This window comes from Neomonachus schauinslandi, chromosome 9, assembly GCF_002201575.2.
Source record: "Neomonachus schauinslandi chromosome 9, ASM220157v2, whole genome shotgun sequence".
NCBI lineage: Eukaryota > Metazoa > Chordata > Mammalia > Carnivora > Phocidae > Neomonachus > Neomonachus schauinslandi.
In genome coordinates this window covers 90,705,281-90,727,281 of record NC_058411.1, presented here as the reverse complement: position 1 = coordinate 90,727,281, position 22,001 = coordinate 90,705,281, and the positions used below count along the sequence as shown (strand labels likewise).

Here is a 22,001-nt window from a genome sequence, read left to right as displayed (position 1 = left end):
CATTCAGTATGGATCCTGGAGAAAAAGACAACAGCTGGAAAAGTGCATCTGACTAAAAGTCTTCAGAGATCTGCTTTCAAATGAAACCATAATAACAGCAGCAGGTGCATGTTTCATTTAACCCTTAAAACTGGATTAAGTTCTATTATTAGCCTCATTTTACAAACTCAGAAACTGATCCAAAAGATCTTTCTAAGCCCATTCTGTAAGGCTGGCTTCTTCCAAAAATATCTAATTCAATATGATTGTCAGCTGCCTGGAAGGATAATTTAAGACTTCATATTTACCAACATACAATACAGTACCTTTACAACTGTATTCACAAGGAGAAGCAGCAGTTCATGATTTTCATGTAGAAATAAAGAAACAGCCAAATAACCTATAAAATTTGAGGGGAAAAGTCTCATTATTACCTGCCAAAAATGAACTTCTCCCAAGAAATTAAACAAAGCAATAATATATTCAAAAATTTAAATGTCCAAGTTAACAGCTACTGGTAACTATAAAGACAGATTGCAAAATATGAGGTTCAAAAACTTCAGGAAGATTTCAGATGTTCTTTATCCTAAAATCTTTCATAATTATATATCATAGGATATACCTGAAATGGAAAAGAGGCTATCTGTACCAAGAAATATATGCCTTCTATCTTCTGTGCGTATCTCTACGCAATCAAAATATTTTCTATCTTGTAGCCAAACATACAACTGTTCAAAATCTAATAGCTACTATAGTTACTAGGGAGTTACTGGCTATTTGTTAGTATTGAATGAGCCACCTAATACCAACCTATACGGTGTAAATCATATATTAAGCCATAAACAATACCCTATTTTCTCAATATGAAGATACACTATTGAAGGAATAACAGTTGTTGAGGAAAGAAGCACTGTCTACCACATTAAATGTAATCACTGATTTAAGTAAGCATTTTTATTTCAATATTAAAACATAAAAAGTACATCTTAGGATTGAGGAAATACATTAATACTATGACAGATGCCATGTACATGGACTCTAGATACTCCAAGTCATTTTCTTGTCACCCTTTCATACTGATAACATTTGTAAGACAGTTACTATGGGTCAGTACATTACAAGCCTCACCTCATCCAATCCTCACAACTCCATGAAGTATTATTATCCCCCAAAAGAACATGAGGCCCAAAAAGGGTAACTGCACAAAGTCTATGGCTATTACATGGTGGAGCCAACACTCAAACCCAGTCAGTAGGAGTTAGCTCATATTTTAATACCTATGCTGTCCTGTCTCTCCACACAGTCTACACTGAGGTCTTATTCCCTGACTTCCACCCTCATTGTTTTCCATTCTTCCCAATTCTTTCAGTCCTCTCATTAGGAATTCTAATGTCAACTGTCCCCATCATTATCCACACACTGTGTGTGTGTGTGTGTGTGTGTCTGCTGGGAATCATGGGAAAGCTGTTAGAAACTACCTATTCTCACAACCAAGAAGTAGCAGCATGAGAAAGAAAAAAGAATATACCCAGGGGCAAGAAAGAATTGAGAAAAACCCTAGGGAGCATTTAAAGAGATTAAGTCTTATCAGATTGCTGAGCACTCATGTGATCAGCTATAGTATCACCCACACGCAAGTCACCAATATCAAGGTATGAGAAGATAAACAAATTCAAAGACCATCTCAAAAAAACCCTTAATTCTATCTGTTATAAAAAATATCCTAACTATTTTGACACTCAGGATACAGGGGAGAGAATATTTGGTGACTCAAAAGATGAAAAGGTTCCAGAAGACACAGAATAATGACTATGATTATGGAATATGTTTGAGATAAAAGAGTGACATATAGGATAAGAACACAAGCTTTGACTTATAGAAACTTGGGTTTACATTCAGGATCCACCGTTTATTAGCTGTATGACCTTGGACAAGTGACTTAACCTTTCTGAGCCTCAGTCTTCTCCTCTCTCGCAAGATAAAGCACCTAACATAATACCTGATCTAATGTACTGAAATGTATTTTATTCAACAATATTCCTATAAAAAATAAGAAGGCGTCTCCATCAGAGAAAGCACCAAAGCTATTCCTAGAAATTTCAGGAGAGCTGAAGAGGCAATAGCACCAGAGTGAAGACATACAGAAGGTTTAAATATTATCTTAAAAAAAACAACTTCTATTCATTAGCACACATAAAAAATGTCATAATACCTACAGATATATGTCCCTCTACATGGCAATAAAATATTTCCCTACGATCATAAACCTCAATAAAAATGATTCTGAGGTCTCTGTTAAAATTTCTATAACTATGAATAACACATGTACAAGGTTATTCACTGCAACATTATTTACAAAAGCAAAAAATAAAAAATAACCCATATGTCCACCAATAGAGACCTGTAAAAACTATGGCTTATCCATCCATCCAATGAAAATGATGCAACTGTATAAAAGTATGAAGATGTCTAAACAAGGTGTAGAATAATCTATATAGCCATGCTATCTTTAGTATAAGAGAGAGCATTCGAATATACAGGTGCATTTGCTTGTTTTACAAAAAGAAACAATGGCAAGATTAATCAGAAACTAATGAAAATAGTTACCTATGGGAGTAAGGAACAAACTTGGTAAGAGCGGCTAGAGATAAAAGTGAGACTTCTTTGATTAAACCTTTTTATAAGGTCTTAACTTTTGAAAAATATAACACTTTATATATTTTTTAAATTAAGTAGAAAATGAAAAAAATTATATGAAAGTCTAAGAAGCACAGCATAGCAACAGCTGTAAAAAATGAGAGCACCAACCATTGTTTTCAAAATTTCCCTGCCTTTAGGGATCTTAGAATTAGTTCGAGAGCTAAAACATTAATACATGAAAAGGCAACACCATAAGATGACAGATAGTAAAAGCCACCCAAGTGATCACAGAAGAGTTAAAACTTGATTTGGAATACAAAGAGGGACAGACAGGATGCCAGAGGACATTACCCTTGGAGGGAAGAATACAACAAATCTAGAAGAGTGGAGTGAGTTTCAATAAATAGAATACTGGGTGCACCTAGTCTCAGAATCTTTACCAAAATATCTCCCTCCCCCACCCCATCATCTGACAGAGGTGAATATAATTTGTGAAGAATGCTGGTCCTTGAAAACATGACACTATCAACTCCTCTGAATAAAGAACATGTTGTATTCCTATATTACTCTCACGTGTTTCCTTCTTGAATTCTGATACACAGCTGAACCTACGTGAGTAAAAGATTTAAGTCCTTAATTTAAAGGATATTTCCTAATAGCCCTAAAGGTTGATTAAAGAGACAAAACACTTTTTAAAAGATACCTCTAATCTTCACAGCTAACATTTATGAAACTAAAAACAGTATATTTAAAATTATTCAAGTCAATTTCAGTTTTTAATTCTATAAAGAAACATTTTTGATCATTAAACTGAGGTCAGACAGAATTTAAAATCAGCTTTATTGAGGTATAATTTACACACAAGAAAATTCACTCATTTTTTAAGTGTATGGATTAATGAGTTTTGACAAATATAGTCATCTAACTATCACAAAAACAGGCAATTTTTAATCTTCTCCAAATTTCCAAAATGCTATGGATCAGTAAGACTGATTTCTCTTATAGGTTTGAGTTTTTGAAGTGTTCTCTTCTAAAGCTTTGGAAATTATAAGGCAGTGTTCTAAAAACACACTATATACCCACCATCACTGATTTTACATAGCTGCTGGAACTTTAAGGGCAACATTAAGTATAAAAATCTTACACACATACATACCTACTCTTTTTTCTAAAAGGTTTCCTTGTTGTGCCAACTTGATTGCATGTATGTAGCCAAAGGAAGCGTCATATCCAAGCATTTCACAATATATAAGTCTCACCATACATTCCTTCATTATTTTCTGCAAAGCAAAATATCCAGTAACTGCATAAATAAATAGAATACTTTGATTTTTTAAAAATTATGTTGCAATCATTTCAGAGGGAAATCCCTTAATCCTGGCATTGAAGAAATAAAACATACACATATTATAAATTCATAACCTGAAGTCAAATTTTATAAATAAAAGTTGCTCTAAAACTTAGCTTACCAACAGTACTGATTATAGTAAAATTATTTTAACATTTTGTTAGTGGCAACATTATAAAATAAATCAACTGTAGCTATTTCTTTTTTTTTAAGATTTATTTATTTATTTGAGAGAGAGCGTGCATGTGCGCAAGCAGGGTGAGGGAAAGACGGAGAGGGAGCAAGAGACTCTTAAGCAGGCTCCATGCTCAGCATGGAGCCCAATGCCAGGCTCGATCTCATGACCCCAAGATCATGACTGAACCAAAATCAAGAGTCGGACACTCAACTGATTGAGCCACCCAGGCGCCCCAACTATAGCTCTTTCTAAATCTAGGTGTCCCTGTGTAAAATTTGGTTATAATATGAGACACATGGTCTTCAGACAAAATTTCACCCATAGTAATATGACTTGGCTTCTAGATTGGAGCACATCATTTTAATATACCTTGCCAAATGAAAACATCCATAAAATTCCCAAAAGTTGGTAATCATTTGTAAAGAAAATAATTTTTACATTTAAAAACCAAATTGCGGGCGCCTGGGTGGCTCAGTTGGTTAAGCGACTGCCTTCGGCTCAGGTCATGATCCTGGAGTCCCGGGATCGAGTCCCGCATCGGGCTCCCTGCTCAGCGGGGGGTCTGTTTCTCCCTCTGACCCTCTTCCCTCTTGTGCTGTCTCTCATTCTCTCTCTCAAATAAATAAATAAAATCTTTAAAAAATAAATAAATAAATAAATAAAAACCAGATTGCACCCAAACTTTCTTCAGATTTATTTTGCTGTACATAATATGCAATAGTTTGTTTTACAGGCATTCTTTTTAAATAACTCTCAGTTATCAGGAACTGAAGGGCATGGTATCATTAATAGTATTACTATTCCAATATTTAATTTTTTAACTGGGTCTTTCAATATTTACAACACAAGCTAGTAAGTTGTTTTAGGAGATTCTACAATTTGTTTTATTAGCATAATAATATTTGCATTCTCAATAATATTTATAGCAAATTTTAATCATAAATAAAAAATATAAATAAAATGTGTTTCAAAATAAGCCCACAGCCTATTTTAATATCTAAAAATTACCTAGGGTTAGTATATTACATAAAATTCAGGTCACTTATGTTTAAAGTAATAAAAGTTAATTCATTAGTATGTTAAGACTACTAAATACTGAAAAAAACAAGCTTAAAAGATACTGGAAGTTCTTCTTCAAAGGCTTCCACATCTGTGGACCCTGGGTGGCTCAGTCGGTGGGCATCTGCCTTGGGCTCAGGTCACATCCCAGGGTCCTGGGATCGGGCCCCACGTTGGGCTCCCTGCTTAGTGGGGAGTCGGCTCCTGCCTCTCCCTCTGCCTCCCCACTCATGCTCTCTCTCATGCTCTCCCTCTCTCTCAAATAAATAAATAAAATCTTAAAAAAAAAAAAAGGCCTCCACATCAATAAGGAGTGAAAATATTCATCTAATCCATTAAGTATCATCCCTGGTTTTATAACTTTTTTTAAAAAAGATTTTTTTATTATTATTATTTATTTATTTGACAGAGAGAGAGAGAGTGAGCAGGGGGAGCAGGAGAGGGAGAAGCAGGCTCCCCACTGAGCAGGGAGCCGGATGCGGGGCTTGATCCCAGGACCCTGGGATCATGACCTGAGCCGAAGGCAGCCGTTTAACCGACCGAGCCACCCAGGCACCCCAGTTTTGTAACTTTTTATCTCAGAGTCTTTCAAAGGTCATTATGAGATCTATTTAATTAAAATTATATTGCATACATTATTATTCTCCTCGTTTTAGAGAAGAAAGTCCATTCCCCAAAGCAGAAATTTTTTTTACAATTTCTCTAACAAACTGTCATGCAACCTCTACCCAACCACCTCAGGAACAGACTATAAAGCATGCCCAGAGAGGCACCTGGGTGGCTCAGTTGGTTAAGGATCTGACTCTTGATTTTGGCTCAGGTCATGATCTCAGGGTCTTGGAATGGAGCCCTGCATGGGATTCCATGCTGAGCGTGGAGCCTGCTTGAGATTCTCTCTCTCCTTCTCTCTCTGCCCCTGCCCTATCATGCTCTCTTGCTCTCTCTCTCTTAAAAAAAAAAAAAAAAGCATGCCCAGAGTTGCATGTCCATTATTATTACAAAATCTTCCTTCTAAACTCTGGCTCCCTAACTTCTACCTATTTATCTTATTTCTCCAGATGTGTCAATTATAAAAAATGGAAATCAAACAAAGTAAAAGGAGAGATACCATTTCTGCTTAACATTTCTATCAAGTATCATGAATAAATACCACAATGATTTCATACATATACACACATATACATATCTAAACACACACACATATACATATATACACATAAATATAACAGATTAATTATGCTTTGAGCTTCATTTGTCCAAATATTTCTATGATCATAAAAGGAAATATATACATTCTCTTAGACTTTAAAAATGTTCAAGTCAAAAAATGGGCAAAAGACATGAACAGACACTTCTCCAAAGAAGACGTACAAGTGGCTAACAGACACATGAAAAAATGTTCATCATCATTAGCCATCAGGGAAATTCAAATCAAAACCACACTGAGATACCACCTTATACCAGTTAGAATGGCAAAAATTGACAAGACAAGAAACAACAAATGTTGGAGAGGTTGTGGAGAAAGGGGAACCCTCTTACACTGTTGGTGGGAATGCAAGTTGGTACAGCCACTTTGGAAAACAGTGTGGAGGTGCCTCAAAAATTTAAAAATAGAGCTACCCTATGACCCAGCAATTGCACTCCTGGGTATTTACCTCAAAGACACAGATGTAGTGAAAAGAAGAGCCATATGCACCCCAAAGTTCATAGCAGCAATGTCCGCAATAGCCAAACTGTGGAAAGAGCCAAGATGCCCTTCAAAAGATGAATGGATAAAGAAGATGTGGTCCATATATACAATGGAATATTACTCAGCCATCAGAAAGAATGAATACCCAACTTTTGCATCAACATGGATGGGACTGGAAATTATGCTAAGTGAAATAAGTCAAGCAAAGAAAGTCAATTATCATGTGGTTTCACTTATTTGTGGAACATAAGGAATAGCATGGAGGACATTAGGAGAAGGAAGGGAAAAATGAAGGGGGGAAATCGGAAGGAGAGATGAACCATGAGAGACTATGGACTCTGAGAAACAAGGGTTTCTCAGAGAAACAAGACTCTGAGGGTTTTAGAAGGGAGGGGGGTAGGGGGATGGGTTAGCCCAGTGATGGGTATCAAGGAGGGCACGTACTGCATGGAGCACTGGGTGTTGTACGAAAACAATGAATCGTGGATCACTGCATCGAAAACTGGTGCTGTATTATATGGTGACTAACATAACATAATAAAATAAAATAATAAAATAATAAAAATAACCCCCCAAAGAAGAAATGTTATTCATGTACACTATTGTGTTCATGCAAAATGATCAGCCCTATATTTTTATTAGAAGAGGGAGAATACTCCCACCGTGACTTACACATAGAAGGCACTCACTACATATTAGCTGAATAATGTTGCTTGGCAAAATCTCATTATATGAAACCACATGAAAATTTAAAGGAAAAAACTTAGATCTTAATCTAACTATGTAGGGACAGTGGCCTGCATATAGTGGCTACTCACTAAATAGCTGCTAAAAGAATGCTGTTTGAGAAATCAAGTTATATGGAACTCAAGTTCTAAAATAACTGGAACTTGATTTAGCTGTTGTGCAATACACTGTTTTACAGCAAGAAAACCATTCTTCTACCTCGTTCACCTATATTCCAAGATGTAGAAGAGTAAAATGAGAGATCTATAATAAATAATTAAAACAGTAAGATCAGCACTGGGGTCCCATGAGAATTGCCACATTTATGTAATTATCATCACGTTGGCATTGAATTGACATCACTCAAGCAAATCTTGCTCTGGTGCAGCCAGTCAATAATAAAAAGCTTAAGCTGATGTCTGACTTGCTACCATCCATAACTGATTGTGACTATGATAAATTAGATTTTAGCAACTGATCAATTAGACGCCACTACAGACTCCATAGTGGACCAGATTTCAAATATAAAATGTACTGGCACTGACTATGCAAACTTACCAGTGTTGTTGTAGGAGCAGAAACAGTTGCTTTCAGATTACTCAGTTCCTGCTGGATTAGTTTCTCTTCCTCCTAAAAAAGTGAAAGTATTTAAATGCACGAATAATGGTCTTTTCAAACTATAACAGTATTTCTTAAAAAGAAAAATATAATTCATAATACTTTCAACAACAAAAAAAAAACATTATTTTAAAAGACAGTTCTAAAAATTACGTGCTTAAGATTAGCCTAAAGGCATTGCTCCAAACCCTCCCAGTCATTCCTGGAAAGAATAATCCACCATTCCTCTTTCCTTCACTTAATTACTGTCCCCTCAAGGACAGTTTAGCAGAAAATATTTTGTTTTGTTTTGTTTTGCTTTGCTTTGTTTTGAATTAAAGGTGGAGAGAAAGAAGAAATTTTTCATGTACTGGTCCAGGATAAGGTTCTCACACCTTGCCTTTAAGAGTAAAAAGTCCTGGGGCACCTGGCTGGCTCAGTCAGTGTAGCATGCAACTCTTCATCTTGGGGTTCTGAGCTTGAGCCCCACATTGGGTGTAGAGGTAACTTAAAAATAAAAAGATCTTAATAAATAAATAAAAGTAAAAAGTCTTCATAGAAAAGAGAAATAGAGAAAGAAGGAAGAAATAGAAATCAGTTTTTTCCCCTTAAGCTATACTCTTCCCTCTTCTTTTCTCCTTATTCCTCATATCCTTTTCCTCACTTCTCATCTCTCTCTCATACACACAACAAATACACCAATGTGATTACTTCTACTGCCTGCATTGAATTTCATCTCCTTAGCACACTTGAATACTGGCCCCATCTTTGGCTAACATAATGCTATCTTTAAATTACATATTGAATCAGCAGATGTCCATTAGGTAGCTTACTCAAGAACTACTCATGAGGTTCTGCCACATTTAGATATCTTATGTACAGTTTCAAATACAATTTAAGACCAAAAATAATTTTTAAAAAAAATTTCACTCAGAATCTCACAGAAATTAGTAAAAGACAAAATGTTAAGACAAACAGTATCATGTCCATAAATAATGCTTTCTGAATGTGAAGCAGAAATACAGCATCCAGCAGAGCATCATCTTATTTCAGCTTAAAAACAATGTTTTAAACCCCAAGGGCACTTTGAAGAAAATCCTTCTTCCTGTCATTCCTTCCCTCTGGGCACTTATATGTCATTGTATATTGCTTATACCCGTCTTAAGCCCAAGATGAAGGACCAATTCCTTAGGGAAAAGAAAATTTTACTCTTTTTCGTCAGTGTCTAACACATAACCTCTTTCATAAATTAACTTTTGAGCAAATTACGACATAACAAAGTATCTTACACAATCCGTTCAACTATCAAAGTTTGTGGAAACTTAATACTTTCTAATATAACTAGTCATTTTCAAAGCCCATCTGAGGCTGAGATAACAAATTTTACATTTTGGGAGAATTAACGCTTTTTCTTTGCCCACCCGGTTGGTCTAACCTAAGAACCTCAAGCTCCCCAAAGACGCTGAAACAACAGGTTCAGAGGGCAGGGTCTGTTCCGGTGTGTGAAAGAACTGGAGAGAAAGAACCTTTGTAGAAGGTAAACAATGCTGACACTCCCACAGCTCTCGGTATTTTCACTCGCTTGATGGCTCATCTCATCCTCGAACAACCTATGGAATACGTATTGGTACTTTTCCACTTCAACGTTCAGGAAACACACGGAGACTCAAAGATTAAAAAGACCAGCCCCGGATAATAATGACTCAGTGTCACGGCCAACTGTGGAAACTCGGCCTCCCAGCTGTCAGTCCGGGAAGGAAAGTGACGCTTCCAGACAGACGCAAGGACCGACTGACACACACGCAGTCCGTAAGCCCCGCCGGAGGGCCGGCCCCGGGGGCTCGCCGCCGGACTCGGGCCTCCCAGCGCGGGGGGCCTCCGCCCCGCGCCCCCGACCTCCCGGCCCGGCGAGCACGTACGTGCTTGGAGGTTAGCGCGGTGATGCCGCGGACCAGGCCGCCCAGCCGCGAGGAGAAAGACGTCTTGACGCCCGCGGGCCCGCCAACCGACTGGTTCTGCAAAAACAGTCCCGGCAGCGCCGTCAGCGTCTTCTCCACTATGTCGCTCATCGCCGCCGCCGCCACCGCCCGCGATCTGGTCGCCGCCCGGCTTCATGCCCAGCCCCTGCCCAGCCGCCGGCCCGGCCTCCGTAGACACTTCCTGTTTGTTTGAAGAAGAAATCTTTATTCGCGTCCAGCGTGGACAAGGACAGTGTCGTTCTCGAGAGAGGCCGCCCGAGGGCGCGAGAGTCCGCGCGGCGAAGGGCGGCTAGGCCGCCGGCGCGCGGTGGTGACCTCCTGGGGAGGAATAGAAGTACCGCACGGTCCGGTTTCGACGGCAACCCCGGCGTCTCACGCCCGGTCCCTCTTAAGGTAGCCGCTGGGGCCGGTCCCTCTCACGCTTCGCCCTCCAAGGTCTCCCTTTCCGTTTAGACGCCTCCGCGCCGCGCGAGACCGCATCGGGAGGCGCACATTGCTGGCCCCCATTCGGCCTCCGCTCCCAGGCTGCGGGACTGCGGGCAATCCGCCCCCACCTCCCTCCACCCGCACCCCGAGGGGCGGGACGGCCCGGGCGCCCAGCGCCACGCGCGGCCCGGGCCCTGAGGGAGCTGGTTACACTGGCGGTGTCGAATGACTGCGCGGCTGTCCTGCGGCTTCCTCACGCCGGGGTGTCGCGGTCACTGCCGCTTCCTAACCACCCCTCTTCTCCGGGGACTTGGGGACCAGTCGGGAAGGGGAAGGAAGTGGGCGCGAGGCCACCCCGCCCCCGGCCGACTGCCCGGCAGACGAGGCTAGGTGTTCCTGCCCTACTCGCACCCAGCGCTCCGTCCTTTCTCATTTCAGAGCTGATCACAGTGGCCACTACAGAAATACCTTATCTCCCTGTGGAGGGGATAGTTTATCAATTGCTGTTACCCCAGCTTCTACCTAGAACAGAATCTAGTACAGTGGTTCTCAAAATGCCGTCTGGTGACCTCTGAGGGTCTCTGAGACCCTTCCAGGGGATCCACGAAGTCAAAGCTCCATGCCTAATACTACTTAAATGTTTGCTCTTTTCGCTCTCATCCTTTAAGGAGTATACAGAGAAGTTTTCAAGAGGATAGTTGACTTAAGAGCTTTGTTGGCTGGTGAAATGTGTGCTTGAGTACTCCTCTGTTTTCTGGAACCTTCTAAGGCTTAGGGTATAAACATGTGCGCTTTCAGAGATTAACTGTTTTTCCTTAGTACTTCTAGTATGTTCTTACAAGCTATCTTCCCTTATACCTAATTTCTGTAACCCCATCAATCATCCCCCGCCAATAAATGGCTTTTTGAAACCCCTAAACTGTCCTTGCACCTATGAAGAAACACAAGAAAAAAGTTCGTTTTGTTGACTTGCTTTGCAAGAATCATTTTTAATTTATTGAAAAAGTTTCTAGATGTTTAAATTTTATTTAAAACTGTTACTCTTTTAGAATTTAATATTTTATTCAAAATAAAATTTTGTCTCTACCCTTTTTAACTTTAGGTTCTTTCGTTGGCTTACAAAAGGGAGATTAGAAGACTTGCTTTCTCAATCTTCCCACATCTAAAGATGCTGAAAAATATGACATTGACCTCAATATCAGAGGATTCTCTGACTCAGGTAAAGGGAAGAATGTGGGCAAAACTGTAAGAAAGGAAAGGGAATTGAATGTTTTAAACATAGTAGGCTCTTTAAAAGTCAGAGCGTTTTTGTTACTTTTCAAACTAGAAATGAAAAACCCACTGAAGCATCGTACAGGTTAAATTATTGTGTTGCACTGGCTGCAAAAGGGCAAATGATAACTGAGAGACTAATAAAGCCTGTACATTACTCAGGAAATGCCTGCTGGATGAAAAATCCATCAAAGAAATCATGGCCAAGCTACTTTCCATAGATGCAGTAGCTCAACAAATTAGAAATTTAGTTGCGGGGCGCCTGGGTGGCTCAGTTGGTTAAATGTCTGCCTTCAGCTCAGGTCATGATCTCAGGGTCCTGGGATAGAGCCCCGCATCAGGTTCCCTGCTCAGCGGGAAGCCTGCTTCTCCTCTCTCCCACTCCCCCTGCTTGTGTTCCCTCTCTTGCTGTCAAATAAATGAATAAAATCTTTAAAAAAAAAAAAATTTAGTTGCAAATGTAAAGTCTGTGATAACATCTCATCTGCAAAATTATATTTCCTTGAAGATGAACAAAAAAATTATATAAACATAGATGAGATGAGATGTAAGAAAAATTATGTAAACATAGATGAGATGTATCTATCCAGTGTCAGCACTAATACTTGAAGATCTTTTATAAAATGCTTGGCAATAAACACAAGTAGTGCTGAAATAGAGCACTGACCAATTTTTTTTTTTTTTTCACTGACCAATTTTTTTAAAGTAAGTTTATCCTGGAACAACTGTGCTAATATTTGCACTAATGGTATAAAAGCAAAATTGGGCAAAACTGCTGGCATCTTGGCACAAATCAAGGCAGAGGCTGCAAATTGTACTCTTCACCACCATACACTCCCATTGGGGGAGGGGGAAAGCCAGTTTACCTTAGAATATCTTTAATAAAGCAATAAGAATTCTTAATTTTGTTAAATCTCGACCTCTCAGTAGATTCCTTTTATTTTTTTTTTAAAGATTTTATTTATTTATTTGACTGAGAGAGACACAGCGAGAGAGGGAACACAGGCAGGGGGAGTGGGAGAGGGAGAAGCAGGCTTCCCGCCCAGCAGGGAGCCAGATGCGGGGGGGTGGGGGGGGGCTTGATCCCAGGACCCTGGGACCATGACCTGAGCCAAAGGCAGACGCTTAACGACTGAGCCACCCAGGTGCCCCAGTACATTCCTTTTAAATACAGTGTGTGACAAAACTGGAAGTACACATCAAGCAGTTCTGATGCACAACCAGGGTTCCTCAGGGGAAAGCACTTGTGAACTTGTTTGACTTGAAAGCTGAACCAGCCACTTTTCTTCATTTATTAACAAACAGTAGCTTTCTTGAAAATGAACAGCAAGTCTGTCACTTCAAGGAAAATAACTGAATTTGTTGCCACTGATAAAATTTAAGCTTTCATGTGAAAATTACAGTTTTGAAGAATGTGTTTCTACCACCAGGAGTTTTATAATTTCCCAATATGTGAGAACTGTTTTGTTAAGATTGGAGGTGGTATTAATGAATGTTATTTTTTGATCATATATAATTAAATGTGTCCGCATTTGGAAGATCTTTATAACTCAGTGAACCAGTATCTTCCAAATGATCAGTGCATGATGTTATAAAATTATGAATGGACGAAAGATCCATTTGAAGTGCCTATAGCCCAGTGATTTTAATGTAACCCAGGAGAAAAATTCACTGATATGTTTTCAAATTCCACATTGCAACAAACCTTTAAGAGACTATTTCTTGTTGAATTTTGGTGTTGTACTAAAGAAGAATATCCACAATTATTTGAAAAGGCTATAAAAATACTCTTTTTTCCCCAAACTCCGTATCTGTGTGAGACCAGATTTTCTTCATAAACATCAAATCGGCTGGTAATGGCTCCCAAGGGTATGTCCACATCCTAAGCCTTGAAACCGGTGAATAGTGAAACTTGTGCTGGTGGGACTGGGTTAAGGATCTTGAGATAAAGAGATTATCCTGGATTATCCCAGTGAAGCCTACATGCCATCATAAATGTCCTTATAAAAAAGAAGCATAAGGAGATTAGCCAGCATACAAAAGAGCAGTTGGTGCAGAGATAGGGGAAGAGACTGGCTTCATTCCTTCCAAATGAACGTGAGCAGCCACCAGATTCTGGAAGGGGCAAGGAGAGAAGTTCCCTCTGGAGCCTCTGGAGGGAGCACTTCCCTGCCACACCTTGATTGTGGCCCAGTGAAACTGATGTAGGACTTCTGGCCCCAGAACTGCAAAAGAACATATTTCTGTTGTTTTGAGCAGCCAAGTTTGTGGTAATTTGTTACAGCAGCCCCAGGAAGCTAATACAAACCCCAAAGCAACAGATTAAATAAAGAACCAGGCATGAGAATCCAGCTGTTTTATGTTAAGCCTGACAGTAAAGAGATTTGCAAAATTGTGAAACAGTGCCATTCCTCTCCCTAATTCTTTTTGTTCTGAATATATAGCTGTTTTTTGTCTTTTTAATGTTATTAATATATAATGGGTCTATTTTTTGCTATTTTAAAATTAATTAATAGTTCAAACTTTTCTGTTTTATTTTTTAATTTAGTAAATATATTTAGATATAACCCATATAAACAAAAGCTTTTGGAGTTCCCTGATAACTTTCAAACATGCAGAGGGGGTCCTAAGACCAAAAAGTTTGAAAACTATCTAGTACATGGTAGGTACTCAATTATTTATTGAAGTAATTTTATGTATTAGTCAGTCATGTCATTGATACATGAATACAGGCCAATGAACAGAAAAGGAGTTTAGGGGTAAAATGAATGGTTGCAAGAGAAGAAGACAGAAGAGTTCTTAGAAAAGAGAGAAATTTGGGAAAAAGACAAAATTATCTCCAACTGACCTGATTATGAAGGAGAAGTTGCTGGAACAACTTCCAGAGCTTTCTACCCAGTGTGTGATCTGGGCACAAAGATTGTTGAAGCCCCACCAATTTCTACCATTCCTCCTCTAGGTTCCATCTTGCAAAGCTAGAAGTTGATAATAGAGGTAAGAAACAAATGTCAAAAGCCAGAAGTGAAATGCCTGGTAGGAAAAGCTACAGAATTATATAACAAGACTTGCTAAGATTTAGAATTATAGGATGTGGAAATTGGAAGAAATTTGGGTGTCATCCATGTATCCAATCACCTAATATTGCAGAAAAGGATACTGATATAATAGGCTGTGGAAACCACTTGACCAAGGTCACACAACCTTAGGGGCAGAACTGAAATTGCAGTCCTAAATCTAGACTTTGAGCTTGGAGCATTTTCCCCTTATTTTTATGGATTGACAATGAAGAGGTTGCCTGTGGCTTCCTGTTCGTAGACTCTGGCTCCAAGTCCTGCCATGAAATGAAAGGGATATGGATGTTCTCTTTGAAGCTTGTAATTTTAGACTGTCTATTTTTTCTCTAAATATGGGCTCTTCGTTCTCCTTTTCCCATCTCCACCTTTATCCCAGGTAATTTCACTCAGAATGACGGGATTGAACCTATTAAATTAAACCCTCTAGAAGTGGATTTCCTCTCTTCTTCCAGTCAGGGAGGAAGGTGGCTCTCATTGAGGTGAAAATAGGGCAGAGAAATGTCTCAGTACATTTTAAGAAGGTACGGTGGTCCTAAGACTGCAGTGGGTCAAACTAATTTATTCCTCACATGAATATCAGCAGCCCCACCACTTTCCAAGCAGGACTGTGTCACTTGGAAATATATACAGATTTGTGAAAAGGTAATGTTTTTCTTCTGCATTTCCTCAGCTTCCTTTTTAAAAACTTTTATTTTGAATGGATGTTAAATTCTCTTCATTCAAAACTCAAAACGGGGCGCCTGGGTGGCTCAGTTGGTTAAGCGACTGCCTTCGGCTCAGGTCATGATCCCAGGGTCCTGGGATCGAGTCCCGCATCGGGCTCCCTGCTCCGCGGGAAGCCTGCTTCTCCCTCTCCCATTCCCCTTGCTTGTGTTCCCTCTCTCGCTGTGTCTCTCTCTGTCAAATAAATAAATAAAATCTTTAAAAAAAAAAAAAAAAAAAAAAACTCAAAACGTATAAAAGGTACTGAGAAAAATCTTCCTCTCTTCCTGTCTCCCAGCTGCCCACTTCCCTTCCCTAGAAACAACTGCTACAATCTTATTTCTTCAGAAATATATCATACATACATGTTAGCTTTCACTCCAAAAGTCTTAGATTCTACCGCGTGACCACAGAGAATTCAGCCCACTTCTTCTCAAGATGTATCTCTAGGGAATCATTCTTTCATAGAACATTTTCCCAAAAAATTTGTGCCTTCACTTGATGGGACTATTAAAGACAAACAACAGTTGTTCATGCTCACTTACTGCAAGGTTGTCATGCTGTCCAGGGAATGCGTCTGGCAACCATGTGAAAGGGGAGTTCCAAGGACATACAAATATCCATGGCTCCAGATCTCACCTGTGTCCTCAGCCAGACTCTCCCCTAGGCTCCAGGGGAGTCTAGTCTATGCTATTCCTATTCCTAAGTCCCTCAACTTCTAAACTCCAGTTAGCTTTCTTCATCCCTTTGCTCTTGAGTTTAGCATTTGGTCATGTTTTACCTGTGAAGCTCTTGTCAGCTCTCACCAATAATTCTGATTTCCTACTCCAGCTAATTTGCTTCCATTTACCCCTAATAACATGGTTAATACATCTCCAATTGCTCTGTTTCCCTTGCCACCGTCTCTGTCCTGGATTATTGTGAAAATCTAATTATCACCCACTATCACCAATTTCTTCTCTTTTCAGCCAACCCTTCAGAGAGAGCTTTCTATCTCAGAAATCTGATCATGTTATTCTCAGTTCAAAATAGTCAAGTGGATAAATGCGAACTCCTTACCAGGGGACATAGGCCTTGGTACCTTTCCCATTGCCTGCCTCTCTGGCATTCTATCCTACTAAGCTTAGGTTAGCATTTTTTTGTTTTAGCAATATCAAGCTGCCAACGGTTCTCTAATTATGCCACGCTTTTAACTTTCATGTTTTTGCACATGCTGACTGCCTGGTATATTCTTCCACTCTTAACTAGAAAATTTCTATTTATCCTTTAAAACAGAACTCAGGCAGTCACTTCCCCTATGAAGCCTTCCCTGCCCCATGTTTGTACCTTATACAACCCCTACTAAAATTGAATTGAAATGATCTATTTATATGTCTCTCTCCCCAGTTAGAACCAAACCCTCAGGGATAGGAGCATGTTTTTCTTATTCTCAATTCTAGTGCAGAATCTATATTTATTGTCATGGGAAAATATTCATGATACGTTGATGTAAGTGAAGAAAACAGGTTATAAAACATATGTATGTATGGAGGTGCTGGATAGCTCAGTTGGTTAAATGTCTGACTCTTGATTTCAGCTCAGGTCATGATCTCAGAGTCGTGAGATTGAGCCCTGTGTGGAGCCTGCTTGGGATTCTCTCTCTCCCTCGCCCTCTGTGCCTCCCCCGATTTCTCTCTTAAAAAAGGGGGGGGGGCACCTGAGTGGCTCAGATGGTTAAGCGTCTGCCTTTGGCTCAGGTCATGATCTCAGGGTCCTGGGATCGAGTCCCGCATCGGGCTTCCTGCTTCTTGGGAGCCTGCTTCTCCCTCTGCCTCTCTCTTTCTCTCTCTCTGTCTCTCATGAATAAATAAATAAAATCTTTAAATAAAAAAAAAGGGCGGGGGTGTTGCGCCTGGGTGGCTCAGTCGTTAAGCATCTGCCTTTGGCTCAGGTCATGATCCTAGGGTCCTGGGATCGAGCCCCGCATCAGGCTCCTGGCTCAGCGGAAAGCCTGCTTCTCCCTCTCCCACTCCCCCTGCTTGTGTTCCCTCTCTCTCTATGTCTCTATCTGTCAAAAAAATAAAAATCTTAAAAAAAAAAAATGTATGTATGGTTTGAGTCTGTCTTTGACAAAATACATGTCAATCTCACACTTACCACAATTTGTAAGTATAAAATTATTTGCTGGATTTATTTAATGTCTTTCTCGCCACTAGACTAAATGCAACTTGAAGGCAGGGATCAAGTGTTTACCACCATTTGCTTAGCACCTGGCACAATTCCTGACACTTAATAAGCACTCATTTTACATTTCTTAAAGGGTGTACATAGAAAAATATTTGGACACATAAATACCGAAATGTTAAAGGTAGTTGCCTAGGATGGTGGAATTATGATTACTCTGTATATTTTTCTTTATGCTTTTTGGTATTTATTGAATTTTTTAAAATGATAATATATTACTGTTATAATCATAAGGAAAATTAAAACCTTTTTAGGAAGGAAGCAAGGAACTAGGAACGCAGAGGTCCATCCAGGTCCCAACTCTACCTTCTCTGTCAAGATAGATTAAATGCGTTTGCCTCAGAAATGGGATTTTTGGGAGCTGAGAGTGTCAGGGATTAAAGCAGAATCAGAGAAAGAATTATGAGGAAAAAGACACACTAGAAGAACATCTGGTTATTAGTTCCCCACTACTGGCAATAATCTGTGAGAATATAAAGTACCCATTGATGACCATCTCCACTAAAACTAATCCCTAAATTTGTCCTAAAGTCTAAGCAGTTCATTTGTCCTAACATTTACCAGTGTTTCTTAACTTGTTAAAAGAAATTCATTGTAAAAGGTATTCTGTGGCTAAATTAAGTGGGAAATGCTGCATACTTTTTTTCTACTCACAGCCCCGCTCTTACAAATGTGCAATGTATCTTGGCATATTCATGACTCTGTGAAGTCCTATAATAAAGAACCCCATTTAATTTTGTTTAACTCAACATTTCCCAAATATTTGCAACCTATGAAACAGATTTTTTACCAACCAACAAGCTGGTATCTCATAAATACCTGCTTGATAAACACAGTTTTATCTAACATAAAAATGGATTTCAGGGCAAGACTTCTCACATTGATGAAGAAAGGAGATAAACAAATCCTCTCTATGGAAAACAAGTATAAGGCAAAATTATCAAAAATATCCATTTCAGTGCTCTAGAAACCAATCAGATGCACACAACAAATTGAGAAGTGTCAATTATTAAAAATTCTACACATCAGGTAAAAATGGTCTGTGTCGTTTGTCCCAGAGGCTACTCCTCCATGCCCTACTGCCCTATAAGTTTGATTGGTGATGTAATCTATCAAGGTGGAGCAAGTCATGAAAACCTCTTTTAATATGGAGACAAATGTGAAAAATCCAGTGGCATCTCCTGGCCTGAGGTTGCAGTCCTTATTGGGGTAAGCAATTGATCAAGGATTAGCCAGTAATATAAAAAAGAGATCAGGAAATAGATAGTCATAGATAGTGGCTCTCCATCCATCACTGGCCAACCAGAGGCTGCATGTACACAGAGGAAACATAACAGGTCCTGCTGGAAAGTAAAAGTTAAGCAGATGTGAAAACTGCCTAAAATGTGAAAGTTCTCTCCAAACCACACATATATCTAATAGCAGAGAATGGAAGTCCTACTGGCTCTGGGTGTTTGAGCACAACCTCTGATGAATCCTGGACTAACCACTAAGCTATGCAGGTACAGGATGACCCCTAAAAAGCCAGAGACATCAGTAAGCACACAATGTGAGGGAGACAGCCACAGATTTAGTCCAGGCAGGTTTAAAAAAAAAACAAGCAAAGGGAAAAACAGCAACAACTATCACTGGGGCTAGAAATCAGAAACCAGATTTGCTACAGAGTTTTATCTAAAATGTCCAGCTTTCCTGGAGGCATCACAATTTTGGACTTCAAGTTATATTATAAAGCTGTAATGATCAAAACAGTTCAGTACTAGCACAAAAATAGGCACATAGATCAATGGAACAGAGTAGAAAACCTAGAAATGAACCTACAACTACATGGTCAATTAATTTCAACAAAACAGGAAAGAATATGCAATGGGGAGAAAGACAGTCTCCTCAACAAATGGTGTTGGGAAAACTGGACAGCAACATGCAAAATAATGAAGTTGGACCACTTTCTTACACCTTACACAAAACATAAATTCAAGGGACGCCTGAGTGGCTCAGTCGTTAAGCGTCTGCCTTTGGCTCAGGTCATGGGTCCTGGGATCAAGCCCCACATTGGGCTCTCTGCTCAGCAGGAAGCCTGCTTCTCCCTCTCCCACTCCCCGTGCTTGTGTTCCCTCTCTCGCTGTGTCTCTCTGTCAAATAAATAAATAAATAAAATCTTTAAAAAAAATAAAATAAATTCAAAATGGATTAAAGACCTAAATGTGAGACATGAAACCATTAAAATCCTAGAGAGAACACAGGCAGTAATCTCTTTGATATCTGCCATAGCAACTTCTTACTAGATATCTCTCCTGAGGCAAGGGAAACAAAAGCAAAAAATAAACTATCAGGACTTCATCAAAATAAAAACTTCTGCACAACGAAGGAAATAATCAATAAAACTAAAAGGCAACCTTTTAAGTAGGAGAAGATATTTGTAAATGACATATGTGATAAAGGGTTAATATCCAAAATATATAAAGAACTTATAAAACTCAACACCCAAAAAATGAATAATCCCATTAAAAAATGGCCTGAAGACATGAATAGACATTTTTACAAAGAAGACATACAGATGTCCAGCATACACATGAAAAGATGCTCAACATCACTAAGCATCAGGGAAATACAAATCAAAACTACAATGAGATATCACCTCACACCTGTCAGAATGGCTAAAATCAACAACACAAGAAACAGCAGGTCTCTTTTCCAGCTGGAACCAGGGAGGGTGGAGAAGAGAGGGAAAAGAAGGTTCCTGCTGTGCCAGAAACCCTTAAGAAAGAAGTTTGCCCAAAAGAAATGCAAGGAGGAAGCTTATCTATGAAAAAGCTAACCATTACCACAAGGAATATAGGTAGATGTGCAGAACTGAGATTTGAATGGTGAGGATGGCAAAAAAAAGCTGGCAACTTCTACATACCTGCAGAAACCAAATTGGCATTTGTCATCAGCATCAGAGATATCAGTGGTGTGAGCCCAAAGGTTTGAAAGATGTTGCAGCTTCTTCACCTTCGCCAGATCTTCAATGGCACCTTTGTTAAGCTCAACAAGGCTTCAGTTAACATGCTAAGGATTGTGGAACCATATATAGCATGGGGGTACCCAAACCTGAAGTCAGTGAATAAATTGATCTACAAGTGTGGTTATGGCAAAATCAACACGAAGTGAATTGCCCTGACAGATAACACATTGATTGGTAAATATGGCATCATCTGCATGGAGGATCTGATTCATGAGATCTATTCTGTTGGAAAATGTTTCAAAGAAGCAAACAACTTTTTATGGCCCTTCAAATTATCTTCTCCATGAGGGGAAATGAAGAAAAAGACCACCCATTTTGTAGAAGGTGGAGATGCTGGCAACAGGGAAGACCAGATCAATAAGCTTATTAGAAGGATGAACTCAGGTATCTACCATGATTATTTCTGTACTCTGTTCAGTTAATCAATAACTACTTTCAAATGGAAAAAAAGAAAAAGAAACAACAGGTATTGGCGAGGATGTGAAGAAAGGGGAACTCTCCTGCACTGTTGGTGGGAATGCAAACTGGTGCAGCCTTTCTGAAAAACAGTATGGAGTTTCCTCAAAAAGTTAAAAATAGAACTACCCTATGACCCAGCAATTGCACCATTAGGTATTTAGCGAAAGAAAACAAAAATACTACTACGAAGGGATACATGCACCTCTGTGTTTATAGCAGCACAACCACAATAGCCCAAATATGGAAACAGGCTAAATGTCCATCAACTGATGAATTGATAAAGAAGATGTGGTATTTACATACAATGGGATATTACTTAGCCATAAAAAAGAATGAAATCTTGCCATTTGCAGTGACATGGATGGAACTAGTGAGTATAATGCTAAGCAAAATAAGTCAGAAAAAGACAAATACATGTGATTTCACTCATATGGGTAATTTAAGAAACAAAACAAATGACCGGGCGGGGGGGGAGAGAGAGAGAGAGGCAAACCAAGAAACTGACCCTAAACTATAGAGAAGAAACTGATGGTTACCAGAGGGGAGTGGGGGGGGGGGATGGGTGACATAGGTGATGGCAATTGAGGAGTGCACTTGTTGTGATGAGCACCAGATGATGTATGGAAGTGGTGAATCAGTAAATTA

At 39.3% G+C, this 22,001-nt stretch overlaps 1 protein-coding gene and 1 pseudogene across 1 annotated transcript in view; one reads left to right on the top strand and one right to left on the bottom strand.

The window, feature by feature from the left end:
* The window catches only part of AP4E1 (adaptor related protein complex 4 subunit epsilon 1), a 55,835-nt gene extending 45,463 nt beyond the window's left edge, over positions 1–10,372 (bottom strand). Inside the window, exons 1-4 of the mRNA XM_021693919.2 lie at positions 10,137–10,372; positions 8,179–8,250; positions 3,776–3,899; positions 306–379 (exon numbers count right to left, since the gene is read on the bottom strand). Of these exons, the coding sequence (XP_021549594.1) occupies positions 306–379; positions 3,776–3,899; positions 8,179–8,250; positions 10,137–10,286 (420 nt within the window). The 5' untranslated portion in view covers positions 10,287–10,372. The remainder of the gene's footprint in view (positions 1–305; positions 380–3,775; positions 3,900–8,178; positions 8,251–10,136) is intronic.
* Positions 10,373–19,402: 9,030 nt separating this feature from the next.
* LOC110583773 lies at positions 19,403–21,319 on the top strand (annotated as a pseudogene).
* Positions 21,320–22,001: the final 682 nt, after the last annotated feature.